Source organism: Seriola aureovittata, chromosome 5 (genome assembly GCF_021018895.1).
Source record: "Seriola aureovittata isolate HTS-2021-v1 ecotype China chromosome 5, ASM2101889v1, whole genome shotgun sequence".
NCBI lineage: Eukaryota > Metazoa > Chordata > Actinopteri > Carangiformes > Carangidae > Seriola > Seriola aureovittata.
In genome coordinates this window covers 29,696,255-29,713,901 of record NC_079368.1, presented here as the reverse complement: position 1 = coordinate 29,713,901, position 17,647 = coordinate 29,696,255, and the positions used below count along the sequence as shown (strand labels likewise).

At 33.0% G+C, this 17,647-nt stretch overlaps 1 protein-coding gene and 1 non-coding gene across 2 annotated transcripts; both read left to right on the top strand.

Moving 5' to 3' along the window:
* Positions 1-1,195: 1,195 nt before the first annotated feature.
* Positions 1,196-1,294, top strand: LOC130170300 (small nucleolar RNA U13). Its single transcript, XR_008827964.1, has one exon. It is a non-coding gene; the product is annotated as a small nucleolar RNA U13 (small nucleolar RNA).
* A 924-nt stretch (positions 1,295-2,218) lies between these two features.
* Positions 2,219-8,734, top strand: mak16 (MAK16 homolog (S. cerevisiae)). The gene is made up of 10 exons (XM_056375273.1): positions 2,219-2,399; positions 3,622-3,671; positions 4,715-4,824; positions 4,983-5,047; positions 5,338-5,489; positions 6,346-6,400; positions 6,498-6,572; positions 6,657-6,776; positions 6,866-6,931; positions 8,085-8,734. Exons 1-10 carry the CDS (start codon positions 2,385-2,387, stop codon positions 8,307-8,309), a joined length of 933 nt encoding a protein of 310 aa, XP_056231248.1. The 5' UTR covers positions 2,219-2,384; the 3' UTR covers positions 8,310-8,734.
* Positions 8,735-17,647: the final 8,913 nt, after the last annotated feature.

Below are 17,647 nucleotides of genomic sequence, written 5' to 3'. Positions count from 1 at the left end.
CCGGTGAGTCTCAGTTATTTCAGTTTTCACCAGCACACACGTCCACAGCTGCAACGACCACTCGACCGTTATTAATCTGCAAATATTTGAATAATCCAAGAATCATTTTAGGACATTTTTAAGCATAAATCTCAAACATTCTCTAGTTCCAGTTTCTCGTGTCAGAATTTGATGCTTTTCTTTGTCGTTTATCTCAGTAAACTGAACGTAGACGAGAGCAGAATAGAATATAAAAACCTTTATTATACAAAATATACAATGAAATTAGGAGCGCTGCTGCTGCAAACAGAAAACAGGTTAAGACAGACAAAAGAATAATAAAATACAAGAATTTTGCAGTTAAAATATGATAAATACTTTCAAAGAATAGAAAAGTGATTTGCTGAGTAAGATATTAATACAGTGAATATTGCTGTTAAAATAATATATTATAGTGATCCGTTAAAATAGGTCAGCAGATGACAGGGTGACATCGTCTGAAGAAACAAGCTCTGATTGGAGGAGAAAAGAATCACTGTCCTTTTGGAGGTAGATGTATATTCAGCAGGTTTGGTGATTAATTAAAAAATAAATCTTATACATTTCTTTGGTTGAGAGTAAAATAAAAGTAAGAAAAAGAAAGGTGTAATACATAAAAGCCAGTTATTAGGAAAAGTGTTCCAGCAGCTTACAATTAAAATTAAATAATGATATTAATAATAATGATAACCTCAGTTTATAAATGACTGGATGATTAGATTAAACAGATGATCAATTTAATTGAAATAAATACAAGTAAACAGTGCAGCTCCAGCTGTCGTGATCCTGCTCTGTAGATATAAAAACTGATCTCAGTACAGAGAAACTGTTGTAAGTTGATAGATAGATAGATAGATAGATAGATAGATATTTTATTAATATAATCATTTATAATATAGTTTTGTAACAGTGCACCAGGTGTCGCTGTAACTTTTAGTTTGACAGCGGTTACTCCCACAATGCACCTCTTCATTGGAGACTCCTAAACTCCTTACTCTTCAGCAGCAGCAACACCAGAGCAGACGTTCGGACATGTGACGTCATGTCGATTGATTGTCTGTAATTCAACTTGACGGGGAGATGAACTAATGAAAGTTGTGTCAGTAAAGTTGTGACACCGCCAGTCAAAGAGGTGGAGAGGAGGAACAGGTTGTGTCAGCGCCATGTTGGAAGTCTGATCCTTCGGTTCATGCAAATGATGATTGGTGCGTTCACGGACACTCCGTGAAAGGTGCAGCCCTCACTTGTTACGCTATGCGCCTCAGCCCTTCTGATCCTGAACCGGACACTCGTTCAATATTTGTAATAGACTTAAAAGAAAACAACATATAGAGATATAACATAGGTTCTTCTGTATAGACTCGATGTAAAGTTTTAATTAAATCACTATCGAAGCGTAGGTGACAAACTTCTAATGACGTCATCTTTGCAGAAATGAAACTTCACAGTTTCATTAGAGAGAAATCCAGTTCAAGGTGGAAACACTCAGTCAAGGTGTTGATCATTTCACTCATCACGTGTCTTGTATTATATAAAAACATCATATGGACGTTAACGAGGTGAAACACTTGATTTCCAGTTTGAATGGAGTTACTATGTTTAAGATAGAAGGAGATACGAATAAAAACATGGAATAATAGTTTAAAGTTTTGGAACCTGCGAAGGACATATATGTATGGGATGCCATTTTAATCAATATTAAATAAATACATACATTAAATTATGAAAACAGCAATGAAATAAATCCTGAAATTTAATAGATAAGGTAATAAATGTAGAAATTAATATATAAATATAAATTGGTCTGACACAGTGAAATGTGGAATGAGGAAATAAAAGTCTCCGTAAATAGATAAATGTGGAATCATAAAATAAAATCCCCCTGAAATGAAATAAAAAGCTATTTATTTAATTATATATTTATTGATTCTTTATTTATTTATTGACTCACTTATATGTTCAGATTTACGTTTATTTATATATTTCTACATTTACTACCTAATCTAATTATTTTAGGATTTATTTATTTATTTATTTATTTAATATTGATTAAAATGGCATTTCATAATATAGAGGGATTTCGTTTGCAGCAATCCCACCTAACAAAAAATAAAATTTATTTTTCCTTCCGATAGTCCCACACTTTGCTGCGCACATCGAAAAGTATCGCGATATTTCCTCACGTTGACTCACGACCCCGAGAATCTCGTTCAGTCACGCAAACAGAGATGGCCGCTCCCTGAACGTCCATGTGGCTTCGCAGACAGAAAAACTCCTCGGTAATTTAACGTTAACTAATTTCCCGTGAGTAAAACGAGCAGCGGACTCTGCGCGGGAGCTGAGAGCGGCTCCGCGAGGACACGAACATGCAGTGCGACGACGTAAGTGTCTTAAATTAGCATGTAGCTGCTAACGTGCTCCGGTACGTCGTTAGCTAACTATTTTATATTCTCTTTCCTCTGATGTTCAGCACCAGGATTAATTACTGAACTTTAATTATCTTTATCAATTATATCAGGTCAGAAGTTTCATGTTAAAATGTCACTAAAGCAACACGGACAGTTTTTCTGGTGACACCAAACGCCATTTAATAATGTGTTTTTAAGGTTTCCTGGCTCCTCTGTAAATACACAATTATTATGTGTAGATTTATCTTCTTCACCTACATGTGCTATTTATTAATAATGTGTTGACATGTAATACAACAGTACAGTGACGTGTGTCCTGAATCTCTGTGTGGACAGTTGCTTTATAAGTGTTTTATTCTCCATTAAAAATGAAGTTGAATTCAAATATTTTGACCTTTTACAGCAGGATTGATGTAACTCACATTATTATGTTATTAGTGAAATCTTTAACTAAAGATTGTTAATCTTTAGTTAAAGATTAATCTACCAATTATCTTTTGATGAACAGTTTGATCTATTAAACATCAGAAAACAAAGAACATGTCCATCACTGTGATCTCTATAAATGTTTTGTCTTGTACGACAAATGATGAAAATACAGTTTATTATTATAACACCAAGAAAAACAGCGAAGTGTCGACCAATCATTGCATCTTCTAATAATAAACTTTATTTAAATACCACTTTTCTTAACAAGGTTACAAAGTTCTTCACAGAAAAAGGGGAATTAAGAACAAAAGAAAAACAAACGCATCATAAAACACAAGTTACACAAAAACATAAATTGTATCATGGGAAAATAAAACACATGTCAAACATGGGATTAATTAGTCCTTGATATCTTATAACCCACTAATTGCTTCAGCGCTGTCATCAAGTAGATTAGATGAGAAAACTCCAAGAGTTGATCAACAGAAGATAAAGATACAAGACAATTCTGATCATTAATTAATAATCTATAATGATATTTTAAAGAGTCTCTAGTTCCAGAGACTCAAACATGAAGATGTACAGTTCAATTCAATAAACTGAATTTGACTCTGAAAACAAACCAAAACATTGATAGTGAGTGTGTTTACATGTGCATCATGGTTATGATTGGCTTGTTGAAATATATCTGTTTTTTGTGTTGCACTGGCATTATTGATTATTTTCATTATTGATTAATCAACTCATTTGTTTCTGCTTCCTGCAGGTGATCTGGGACATTATTGGAAACAGACAGTTCTGCTCCTTCAAAGTCAAGTAAGTGTCAAACTGAGCTACTCACTCACTCACTCACTCCCGCCCTCACTCACTCACTCACTCACTCACTCACTCCCGCCCTCACTCACTCACTCACTCACTCACTCACTCACTCCCTCCCTCCCTCACTCCCGCCCTCACTCACTCACTCACTCACTCACTCACTCACTCACTCACTCACTCACTCATTGTATGAGAGTTGTCATGTGCAGTAGCTCAGAGTTAGAGAATATCTCGGTGTCTGTGCTGCAGGTCAGGACTGACACAGTTTACCAGACAGACATTTACAAAAACAACCTGTTGGTTTTCATCTGGAAAATTCTGATGGTTCCGACAATTTGGAAGCGGTTCTCTACTGGATCCGGTTCTTGATGCGTGGCCACAGTTCAGCATCTTGTAATGGCTCTTTCCTCAGTCCAGTAGAACCTTTGGTAGAACAGAGTCTGAGAGGAACGTTTCAACACGTGGCCGATCCCTGACATGAGGAACTGAGGAACTACCCAGTGTCAGTGAGGTGTTCCTAATAAAGTGCTCACTGACTGTAGAAATCAACCCGTGAAATGTGAAAATAAACATTTTTTTTAAATAGAAGAAAAAATAGATAAATAAAATAAAACCAGGGTACATAAATAAATTCACAAATAATAATTTATTCAGCAGGGAGACCGATTCCATAATTAACCAAAGCTTATTAATTACTCTTTTTGTTGTTTATTAAACCGAGTGATTTGATTTGAGACTTGAAATTCTAGGAGAAAAAGGGAAAATGAAGGAGTTGATTTGGCAAATTTTTGTTTGTGGATAAAGAATTTAGCAATTAGAAGGATGAAGTTAATGAGATATTAACTTGGATTCTCATAGTAACGGATGATATGTTTAAAGTTGAAGGAGTAGAGAGAAAAAATGAGACGCCAGATCTCCGAAGCTTCTGGGACAAAACCAGATGTTTGCTGTTAGTGATCAGGTCTGTCAGACGATGATGTCAGCGGATGACATCATCCAGGTAACTCTCTCTCTCTCTCTCTCTCTCTCTCTCTGTTCAGGACGAAGAGTCAGAACTTCTGTCGTAATGAATACAACATCACAGGCTTGTGTAACCGCTCGTCGTGTCCGCTGGCCAACAGTCAGTACGCCACCATCAGAGAGGAGAAAGGTGACGCCCGTCAACATCCTGCTCATGTTTTCATGTGGTTTGCTTCATGTGTTCATCAGATGGTTTGTAGAATCACTTCTTCTGAGTGATCCGTGGCTGAAACAGGAGGAGGAAGTGATGGAGTGAATGAGTGAGTGACGGCTGTGTTTTCTCTGCAGGTCAGTGTTTCCTCTACATGAAGGTGATCGAAAGAGCAGCTTTTCCCGCCAAAATGTGGGAAAAGGTGAGTTTGAACCAATCAACACACAGAAACACAGCTGCAGGTCAAAGCTTCAGATGGTCAGAGTGAAGTTCCCTTAAGGAAACTTTAACTCAGACTTTTAGGGAAATCTTAACTTAAGGTGTTTTGATCAACCGTTTTTATCTTAATGAAACTTTAAGTTAGACTTTAATATAAAAAATGCTGCATAAAAAACCTTAAGTTAAGATTTCCTTAAAGTCTCAGAAGGATGGGAACCTCTACTTCAAACGGTGAATGTTAAGTTATAATTGTGTGTGTGTGTGTGTCTGCAGGTGAAGCTCAGTAAGAACTATGAGAAAGCTCTGGAACAGATCGATGAGAACCTGATCTACTGGCCTCGCTTCATCAGACACAAATGTAAACAGAGATTCACCAAGATCACACAGTATCTGATCCGCATGCGCAAACTGGTCCTGAAGAGACAGTGAGTACAGCCGACACACGGCCTACACACAGCCGACACACGGCCGGCACACAGCCGACACCCGGCCGACACACGATCGACACACGGCCGACACACGGCCGACACACGGCCGACACACGATCGACACACGATCGACACACGGCCGACACACGGCCGACACACGGCCGACACACGGCCGACACACGGCCGACACACGGCCGACACACGATCGACACACGGCCGACACACGGCCGACACACAGCCGACACACGGCTGATCCAGTGACATAATCAGCTGTTCTGATAATCGAAGGGTTTTGAACTTTTTGTCGAACAAAATAAAACGTTAGAAGACGTCGACGTTGTGTAAGCGACATTGTTTTCTGATGTTTCAGAGACTGAATGATTAATTGTTTAATCAAGAATAATAATTTGCATATTAATCAATGATGAAACTGATCAATAGCTGTGTGAAGCCTGAGCAGAACAAATGAAGCTCAGGGTGAGAGTCAGTGGACTCTTCAATGTGTGTCTTTCTTTTGATCTGAAAAAGAGAAACTAGTCCGACAGGTTGAATCAGAAAATCAACATTTTACAAAAACACGTTGTTGTTGTTGTTTATGAACGTGTTTCTGTCGGTGTGTAAGAAGTGCAGGAAGTACAGCCCTTCAAAATAAGAGGAGAACAGGAACACATTGATCTTTAGTATGAGCTTCTCTCATCACGAACCTGGATCAATCCAAACTGTCGCAGCTTGTTGTGGAGACTGAACCGTCACCTGTCAGGCGAAGGTCCAGTGATGTCATCCAGGAAGTCAAACAGGAAGTCCAGACTGATATTTGGGACTGACTGTTTAACATCTGTTTTTCTTTGTTCAGGAGGAAGCTGGTTCCTCTGAGCAGGAAGGTGGAGCAGAGAGAGAAGAGGAAAGAGGTGAGTTGACTCCACCTGTTGTTTCCTCGTCACATGATCACACTCGCACTTCTCAGGTGTGCTCACCTGTCGTTCTCCCGCCTTGTTGTGTTTGTAGGAGAAAGCTCTGATCGCCGCTCAGCTGGACAACGCCATCGAGAAGGAGCTGCTGGAGAGACTCAAACAGGGAACGGTACGACTTGTTTCTTGATCCTTAACGAGTCTCTGCCACTAAAACCTGAATCTGTGACTTAATTAAAAGTTTTTCTGTTTTCAGTACGGAGACATCTACAACTTCCCCGTCCACGCCTTCGACAAAGCTCTGGAGCAGCAGGACGACGAGAGCGAGTCCGAGTCTGAGGAAGAGGAGGAGGGGGAGGAAGAGGAGGATGACGAGGTGACGGATGAAACTCGTCACACACAATATGTGAGTGTGTCGGTTTCCACAGACTCTGATTGGACAGTTTGTGTCTCCTCTGTCTGCAGGACGTCGGGAAGAGAGAGTTTGTAGCAGAAGAAGAAGTGGAGGAGAGCGACCTGAGCGACTTTGAGGTAAATCACCTGTGTTGTGTCAGAGGTCAGAGGTCAGAGCAGGTTCAGGAGGGATGTGAAGGGTCAGTGGCGTTTAAAGGAGGAAGTGTCCGTTTTCAGACGAATGTGAAGGACGAAGTCAGCGTCCGCCTCCAGAATATTCTGATGATCACTGAAGCATCAAGATCATAATTAACTGTTGAAGATTTTCTGCTTCGGTGTCTGACGTCATAATAAACTGGATCCAGACAAATCAAACACAGACTGTGACTGTTACACCAGGAACACGCTGCTTGCGTTGCGTGAGCGTGGCGGCTGATGTCGACGTTTCTGACAGAAAACTTCAGTAAAATTCAGACTAGACAGACGCATTTTTTATTTAGACAAGTTTTATGTGATGTTGCTGGTATGATGTCACTATGACATCAGCAGGTATTTTCTCTGTCTGTTTCTGCTGCGTCACGCTAAATCTCTAGATCATGTGACGCAGCCTCGAGGCGAGTGTCTCGCTCCAACCTGTCGACATGAAAACCAAGACGCTCCACAGCTCTCTGAATTCATCCGTTGCACAAAGCAGTTTAGTTCTTGACTGTCTTAAGCCGGACTGTGGCACAATTAATTCTGAGTAAATGAAGACTTTTTTCAAAATAAAAGTTTTAAAAATGGCTGAACGATGAACCTCATCCAACCACTCAGCTTCGTTAGCAAACACAAATTATGCTAATTATGTTATGCCATGTTTTCCTGTTTTTTTGTTGTTGGGTGCTACTGGTCAGCGCAGGTGTCACTGATTGTTACCATGGTAACTTTGGTCTTAGACCTGTGTCAAATGTTTTTCTTAAAATGAGTCAGTCTTTATTTTAGTGAAACAGTCTGAAGACACTGGCAGACTGACATCTCTCTGTGAAAATACTAATAAACTCATCAGTAAATAATTTGAGTCTTAAATGTGAAACCTGCAGAAACTGATACTGTGGTGAACAGTTTTATTGACCCAATGATTAATTGATCAATTTTGAAAATAATTAGTAGATCATTTAGTAGTAGCAGCTTTTTTCTATATAAACATCTGACGTCGCCTCCTGTTGTTTTATAGACAAAAAACAACTGTTTCTTTTTTAAGAAACAAACAAGAAATCTAACGTGACACCTGTTTGAACTTCTCTTCTCTCAGGAAATGAACAATCTGAAGACGAGCAGTGACGAGGAGGAGGAGGAGTCGAGTGAAGAAGAGGAGGAGGACGAGAAGGAGATGGAAATGGAGGTGGAGAAAAAGGCCCCCAGGTCTAAAGGCAAATCTCCGGCTAACGGAGCAGCAGCAAGGAAGAAGCGAGCGTACGTGGAGATCGAGTACGAGCAGGAAACAGAGCCCGCCTCCAAGAGCAGAACCACGTCGTGATGTCAGCTGTCAATCAAACCATGAGCAGAGACTCTGTCGAGGACCCGATCCTCCTCCCACCGCCACCCTCAACCGAATCCCTCTGGATCACATGTGCTCAGGAGGTGGTTTCCCATCACTCCCTCTGTCTCTGTTCATATTGACAGTGACGTGTAAAGTTTTCTCGCAGGATGTGGTCTCAGGTCTCTGGTCCTGTCGGTCTCTGAACCAGCGTCCAGTGAGGACCGGGGTCTGGATTTGAGTCCTCTTCAGTTTTCATGATTTGCAAACGAACTTGTGAATAAATCAGCTGCTTTCTATCTGTTAGAAATGTTTCATAACTCTTGAATATTTGTATGTGAAGTCGACGTATGAACGTCACCTTCACTCAGGTGGTGAAGTGAATGAAAACACTGACCTTTAATTAAATGACATGAATAAAAACATTTCGGTTTCATGTGTCTTCATTGTGAACGTACTTTACTATGTTTTTATGACGTTTTTATGACTTTTTAAATATCTTTCATGCCTTATTGTACAGTTACTTTTTTAGGACTTTTTATGCCTTACTATACTATGACTTTAAAGGTTTTTATTCCATACTATACTATGACGTTTTATGCCTTACTATGTAATTTTTATGACTTTTTATGCCTTACTATGTAATTTTTATGACTTTTTTGTACCTTACCCCATAATCTGTCGTTTTTATGACGTTTTATACCTTGCAATACTATGATGTTTTTTTGACTTTTTATGACTTTTAATGCCTTACTATATAGTGTCGTATTTTTGACTTTTTATGCCTTACTATACTATGAAGTTTTATGCCTTACCATACTATGTAGTTTTTTTGACTTTTTATACCTTTCTATACCATGACGTTTTTTTTTTTTTTAAAGTATATTTTTTTGGGCTTTTTATGCCTTTAATGGACAGCACAGTGGAGAGTGACAGGAAACGGGGAGGCAGAGAGAGGGGGAATGACATGCAGTGAAAGGCCGTCCGATGCGGGATTTGAACCGGGGCCGACTGCAGCGAGGACTGTAGCCTCTACACATGGGGCGCCTGCTTAAACCACTACGCTACACAACGCCCCATACCATGACGTTTTAATGACTTTTTATGCCTTACTATACTATGACTTTTTTTGTACCTTACCATAATCTGTCGTTTTTATGAAGTTTTATGCCTTACTGTACTATGACTTTTTATCACTTTTTATGCCTTACTATAGTATGAAGTTTTTATGACTTTTTATGTCTTACTATAGTATGTCGTTTTTATGACTTTTTATGCCTTACTATACTATGAAGTTTTTATCACTTTTTATGTCTTACTATACTATGACTTTTTATGCCTTATTATACTATCTAGTTTTTATGACTTTTTATACCTTACTATACTATGACTTTTTTATACCTTACCATAATCTGTCGTTTTTATGAAGTTTTATGCCTTACTATACTATGTCATTTTTATGACTTTTTATGCCTTACTATACTATGACCTTTTATACCTTAACATGCTATGACGTTTTTATGACTTTTTATGCCTTACCATACTATGACTTTTTATGCCTGACTATACTATGTCATTTTTATGACTTTTTATGCCTTACTATACTATGACCTTTTATACCTTAACATGCTATGACGTTTTTATGACTTTTTATGCCTTACTGTACTATGACTTTTTATGACTTTTTATGCCTTATTATAATATATCGTTTTTATGACTTTTATGCCTTACTATAGTATGAAGTTTTTATGACTTTTATGCCTTACTATACTATGACTTTTTTGCACCTTACCATAATCTGTCGTTTTTATGAAATTTTATGCCTCACTATACTGTGACTTTTTATACCTTACTATACTATGTCATTTTTATGACTTTTTATGCCTTACTATACTATGACCTTTTATACCTTAACATACTATGACCTTTTTATGACTTTTTATGTCTTACTATACTATCTAGTTTTTATGACTTTTTATGCCTTACTATACTATGACCTTTTTATGACTTTTTATGTCTTACTATACTATGAAGTTTTTATGATTTTTTATGCCTTACTATACTGTGACTTTTTATACCTTACTATAGTATGTCATTTTTATGACTTTTTATGCCTTACTATACTATGACCTTTTTATGACTTTTTATGTCTTACTATTGTATGTCGTTTTTATGACTTTTTATGCCTTACTATACTATGACGTTTTTATCACTTTTTATGCCCTACTATAATATGAGTTTTTATGCCTTACTATACTATGACTTTTTATGCCTTTCTATGCCTTACTATACTTTGACTTTTTATGCCATACTATATTATGACTTTTTTTGACTTTTTATGCCTTACTATACTATGATTTTTTTTTGCCTTACCATACTATGATTTTTTTGTTTGTTTTTTATGCCTTACTATACTATGACTTTTTTTTTACTTTTTATGCCTTACTATACTATGACTTTTTTTGTTTGTTTTTTTTGCCTTACTATATTATGACTTTTATTGCCTTACTATACTATGACGTTTTTATGACTTTTTACGCCTTATTATACTATGAATTTTTATGCCTTAATATACTCTGACATTTTTATGACGTTTTTATGACTTTTCATGCTTTACTATACTATAAATTATTTTTGACTTTTTATGCCTTACCATACTATGACTTTTTATGACTTTTTTTGCCTTACCATACTATGATTTTTTTTTTGTTTTTTATGCCTTACTATACTATGACTTTTTTTTTACTTTTTATGCCTTACTATACTATGACTTTTTTGCCTTACTATACTATAAATTATTTTTGACTTTTTATGCCTTACTATACTATGATTTTTTTTTGCCTCACCATACTATGATTTTTTTTTTGTTTGTTTTTTATGCCTTACTATACTATGACTTTTTTTTTACTTTTTATGCCTTACTATACTATGACTTTTTTGCCTTACTATACTATGAAGTTTTTATGACTTTTTATGCCTTACTATACTATGACTTTTTTTGCATTCTATATACTATGACTTTTTATGACTTTTTATGCCTTACTATACTTTGACTTTTTTTGCCTTACTATACTATGACTTTTTTTTTAAACTTTTTATGCCTTACTATTTACTATGACTTTTTATGACTTTTTATGCCTTACTATAGTATGACTTTTTTTTTACTTTTTTTGCCTTACTATACTATGACTTTTATGCCTTACTATAGTATGAAGTTTTTATGACTTTTATGCCTTACTATACTATGACTTTTTTGCACCTTACCATAATCTGTCGTTTTTATGAAATTTTATGCCTCACTATACTGTGACTTTTTATACCTTACTATAGTATGTCATTTTTATGACTTTTTATGCCTTACTATACTATGACCTTTTTATGACTTTTTATGTCTTACTATACTATCTAGTTTTTATGACTTTTTATGCCTTACTATACTATGACCTTTTTATGACTTTTTATGTCTTACTATACTATGAAGTTTTTATGATTTTTTATGCCTTACCATACTATGACTTTTGACTTTTTATACCTTACTATACTATCTAGTTTTTATGACTTTTTATGACTTTTTATGCCTTACTATACTATCTAGTTTTTATGACTTTTTATGCCTACTATACTATGACCTTTTTATGACTTTTTATGTCTTACTATTGTATGTCGTTTTTATGAAGTTTTTATGACTTTTTATGCCTTACTATACTATCTAGTTTTTATGACTTTTTATGCCTTACTATACTATGACCTTTTTATGACTTTTTATGTCTTACTATTGTATGTCGTTTTTATGACTTTTTATGCCTTACTATACTATGACTTTTTTTGCCTTACTATACTATGACTTTTTTTTTACTTTTTTTGCCTTACTATACTATGACTTTTTTTGCCTTACTATACTATGACTTTTTTTGCCTTACTATACTATGACTTTTTTTTACTTTTTATGCCTTACTATACTATGTCATTTTTATGACTTTTTATGCCTTACTATACTATGACCTTTTATACCTTAACATGCTATGACGTTTTTATGACTTTTTATGCCTTACTATACTATGACTTTTTATGACTTTTTATGCCTTACTATACTATGACCTTTTATACCTTAACATGCTATGACGTTTTTATGACTTTTTATGCCTTACTGTACTATGACTTTTTATGACTTTTTATGCCTTACTATAATATGATTTTTTATGTCTTATTATAATATATCGTTTTTATGACTTTTATGCCTTACTATAGTATGAAGTTTTTATGACTTTTATGCCTTACTATACTATGACTTTTTTGCACCTTACCATAATCTGTCGTTTTTATGAAATTTTATGCCTCACTATACTGTGACTTTTTATACCTTACTATAGTATGTCATTTTTATGACTTTTTATGCCTTACTATACTATGACCTTTTTATGACTTTTTATGTCTTACTATACTATCTAGTTTTTATGACTTTTTATGTCTTACTATACTATGAAGTTTTTATGATTTTTTATGCCTTACTATACTGTGACTTTTTATACCTTACTATAGTATGTAATTTTTATCACTTTTTATGCCTACTATACTATCTAGTTTTTATGACTTTTTATGCCTTACTATACTATGACCTTTTTATGACTTTTTATGTCTTACTATTGTATGTCGTTTTTATGACTTTTTATGCCTTACTATACTATCTAGTTTTTATGACTTTTTATGCCTTACTATACTATGACCTTTTTATGACTTTTTATGTCTTACTATTGTATGTCGTTTTTATGACTTTTTATGCCTTACTATACTATGACTTTTTTTGCCTTACTATACTATGACTTTTTTTTTACTTTTTTTGCCTTACTATACTATGACTTTTTATGACTTTTTATGCCTTACTATACTATGACGTTTTTATGACTTTTTATGCCCTACTATAATATGAGTTTTTATGCCTTACTATACTATAACTTTTTATGCATTACTATACTATAACGTTTTTATGACTTTTCATGCCTTACTATACTATGACTTTTTATGCCTTTCTATGCCTTACTATACTTTGACTTTTTATGCCATACTATATTATGACTTTTTTTGACTTTTTATGCCTTACTATACTATGATTTTTTTTGCCTTACCATACTATGATTTTTTTGTTTGTTTTTTATGCCTTACTATACTATGACTTTTTTTTTACTTTTTATGCCTTACTATACTATGACTTTTTTTGTTTGTTTTTTTTGCCTTACTATATTATGACTTTTATTGCCTTACTATACTATGACGTTTTTATGACTTTTTACGCCTTATTATACTATGAATTTTTATGCCTTAATATGCTCTGACATTTTTATGACGTTTTTATGACTTTTCATGCTTTACTATACTATAAATTATTTTTGACTTTTTATGCCTTACTATACTATGATTTTTTTTGCCTCACCATACTATGATTTTTTTTTTGTTTTTTATGCCTTACTATACTATGACTTTTTTTTGACTTTTTATGCCTTACTATACTATGACTTTTTTGCCTTACTATACTATAAATTATTTTTGACTTTTTATGCCTTACTATACTATGATTTTTTTTGCCTCACCATACTATGATTTTTTTGTTTGTTTTTTATGCCTTACTATACTATGACTTTTTTTTACTTTTTATGCCTTACTATACTATGACTTTTTTGCCTTACTATACTATGAAGTTTTTATGACTTTTTATGCCTTACTATACTATGACTTTTTTTGCATTCTATATACTATGACTTTTTATGACTTTTTATGCCTTACTATACTTTGACTTTTTTTGCCTTACTATACTATGACTTTTTTTTAAAACTTTTTATGCCTTACTATTTACTATGACTTTTTTTTAAAACTTTTTATGCCTTACTATTTACTATGACTTTTTATGACTTTTTATGCCTTACTATAGTATGACTTTTATGCCTTACTATAGTATGAAGTTTTTATGACTTTTATGCCTTACTATACTATGACTTTTTTGCACCTTACCATAATCTGTCGTTTTTATGAAATTTTATGCCTCACTATACTGTGACTTTTTATACCTTACTATAGTATGTCATTTTTATGACTTTTTATGCCTTACTATACTATGACCTTTTTATGACTTTTTATGTCTTACTATACTATCTAGTTTTTATGACTTTTTATGCCTTACTATACTATGACCTTTTTATGACTTACTATATACTATGACTTTTTATGACTTTTTATGACTTTTTATGCCTTACTATACTATGACTTTTTTAAAACTTCTTATGCCTTACTATATACTATGACTTTTTTTTACTTTTTATGCCTTACTATACTATGACTTTTTTATTTACTTTTTATGCCTTACTATACTATGCCTTTTTATGCCTTACTATACTTTGACTTTTTATGCCTTACTATATTATGACTTTTTTTTACTTTTTATGCCTTACTATACTATGATTTTTTTTGCCTTACCATACTATGACTTTTTTTGTTTGTTTTTTTTGCCTTACTATACTATGACTTTTATTGCCTTACTATACTATGCCGTTTTTATGACCTTTTATACCTTACTTTACTGTATCGTTTTTATGACTTTTTATGCCTTACTATACTGTGACTTTTTATGCCTTACTATACTGTCTAGTTTTCATGACTTTTTATGCCTTACTATACTATGACTTTTTATGCCTTACTATACTATGACGTTTTATGCCCTAATATAGTATGATGTTTTATCACTTTTTATGCCTTACTATACTATGTCGTTTTTATGACTTTTTATGCCTTACTATACTATGTCGTTTTTATGACTTTTTATGCCTTACTATACTATGACTTTTTATGCCTTATTATACTATCTAGTTTTTATGACTTTTTATGCCATACTATACTATGACTTTTTTATGACTTTTTATACCTTACTATAGTATTTCGTTTTTATGACTTTTTATGCCTTACTATCCTATGTCATTTTTATGACTTTTTATGACTTTTTATGCCTTACTATAGTATGACTTTTTTTTTTACTTTTTATGCCTTACTATATACTATGACTTTTTATGACTTTTTTTGACTTACTATACTATGACTTTTTTTTTACTTTTTTTGCCTTACTATACTATGACTTTTTATGCCTTACTATACTATGATGTTTTTATGACTTTTTATGCCTTTTTATGCCTTACTATACTTTGACTTTTTATGCCTTACTATATTATGACTTTTTTTGACTTTTTATGTTTTACTATACTATGATTTTTTTTGCCTTACCATACTATGATTTTTTTGTTTGTTTTTTATGCCTTACTATACTATGATTTTTTTTGCCTTACCATACTATGATTTTTTTGTTTGTTTTTTTTGCCTTACTATACTATGACTTTTATTGCCTTACTATACTATGACGTTTTTATGACTTTTTACGCCTTATTATACTATGATTTTTTATGCCTTAATATACTCTGACATTTTTATGACATTTTTATGACTTTTCATGCTTTACTATACTATAAATTATTTGTGACTTTTTATGCCTTACTATACGATGACTTTTTTTGCCTCACCATACTATGATTTTTTTTTGTTTTTTATGCCTTACTATACTATGACTTTTTTTGCCTTACTATACTATGAAGTTTTTGTGACTTTTTATGCCTTACTATATACTATGACTTTTTATGACTTTTTATGCCTTACTATACTATGACTTTTTTTGCCTTACTATACTATGACTTTTTTTTTACTTTTTTTGCCTTACTATATACTATGACTTTTTATGACTTTTTTTGACTTACTATACTATGACTTTTTTTGTTTGTTTTTTATGCCTTACTATACTATGATTTTTTTTGCCTTACTATACTATGACTTTTTTTTTACTTTTTTTGCCTTACTATACTATGACTTTTTTATTTACTTTTTATGCCTTACTATACTATGACTTTTTATGACTTTTTATGCCTTACTATACTATGACGTTTTTATGACTTTTTATGCCCTACTATAATATGAGTTTTTATGCCTTACTATACTATGCCTTTTTATGCCTTACTATACTTTGACTTTTTATGCCTTACTATATTATGACTTTTTTTTACTTTTTATGCCTTACTATACTATGATTTTTTTTGCCTTACCATACTATGACTTTTTTTGTTTGTTTCTTTTGCCTTACTATACTATGACTTTTATTGCCTTACTATACTATGCCGTTTTTATGACCTTTTATACCTTACTTTACTGTATCGTTTTTATGACTTTTTATGCCTTACTATACTGTGACTTTTTATGCCTTACTATACTGTCTAGTTTTCATGACTTTTTATGCCTTACTATAGTATGTCGTTTTTATGACTTTTTATGTCATACTATACTATGACTTTTCATGCCTTGCTATACTATGACGTTTTATGCCCTAATATAGTATGATGTTTTATGACTTTTTATGCATTATTATATTATGACGTTTTTTTGACTTTTTATGCATTATTATACTATGACGTTTTTATGACTTTTTATGCCTTACTATACTATCTATTTTTAATGACTTTTTAAGCCTTACTATACTATGAAGTTTTTATCACTTTTTATGTCTTACTATACTATTACTTTTTATGCCTTACTATACTATGACTTTTTATGATTTTTTATGCCTTACTATACTGTGAATTTTTATACCTTACTATAGTATGTCATTTTTATCACTTTTTATGCCTTACTATACTATGTCGTTTTTATGACTTTTTATGCCTTACTATACTATGACGTTTTTATCACTTTTTATGCCTTACTATACTATGTCGTTTTTATGACTTTTTATGCCTTACTATACTATGACGTTTTTATCACTTTTTATGCCTTACTATACTATGACGTTTTTATCACTTTTTATGCCTTACTATAGTATTTCGTTTTTATGACTTTTTATGCCTTACTATCCTATGTCATTTTTATGACTTTTTATGACTTTTTATGCCTTACTATAGTATGACTTTTTTTTTTTACTTTTTATGCCTTACTATACTATAACTTTTTTTGCCTTACTATACTATGACTTTTTTTTTACTTTTTATGCCTTACTATATTCTATGACTTTTTATGACTTTTTTTGACTTACTATACTATGACTTTTTTTTTACTTTTTTTGCCTTACTATACTATGACTTTTTGTACCTTAACATACTATGACGTTTTTATGACTTTTTATGCCTTACTATACTATGTCATTTTTTTGACTTTTTATGCCTTACTTTACTATGATGTTTTATACCTTAACATGCTATGACCTTTTTATGACTTTTTATGCCTTACTATACTGTCATTTTTTTGACTTTTTATGCCTTACC

What these genes read in the sequence shown, in the direction of transcription:
- mak16 (XM_056375273.1), top strand. An exon ending in TTCTGCTCCTTCAAAGTCAA is followed by an intron (nt 3,672 to 4,714) that starts GTAAGTGTCAAA and finishes CTCTCTGTTCAG; the next exon opens with GACGAAGAGTCAGAACTTCT. An exon ending in CCGCCAAAATGTGGGAAAAG is followed by an intron (nt 5,048 to 5,337) that starts GTGAGTTTGAAC and finishes GTGTGTCTGCAG; the next exon opens with GTGAAGCTCAGTAAGAACTA.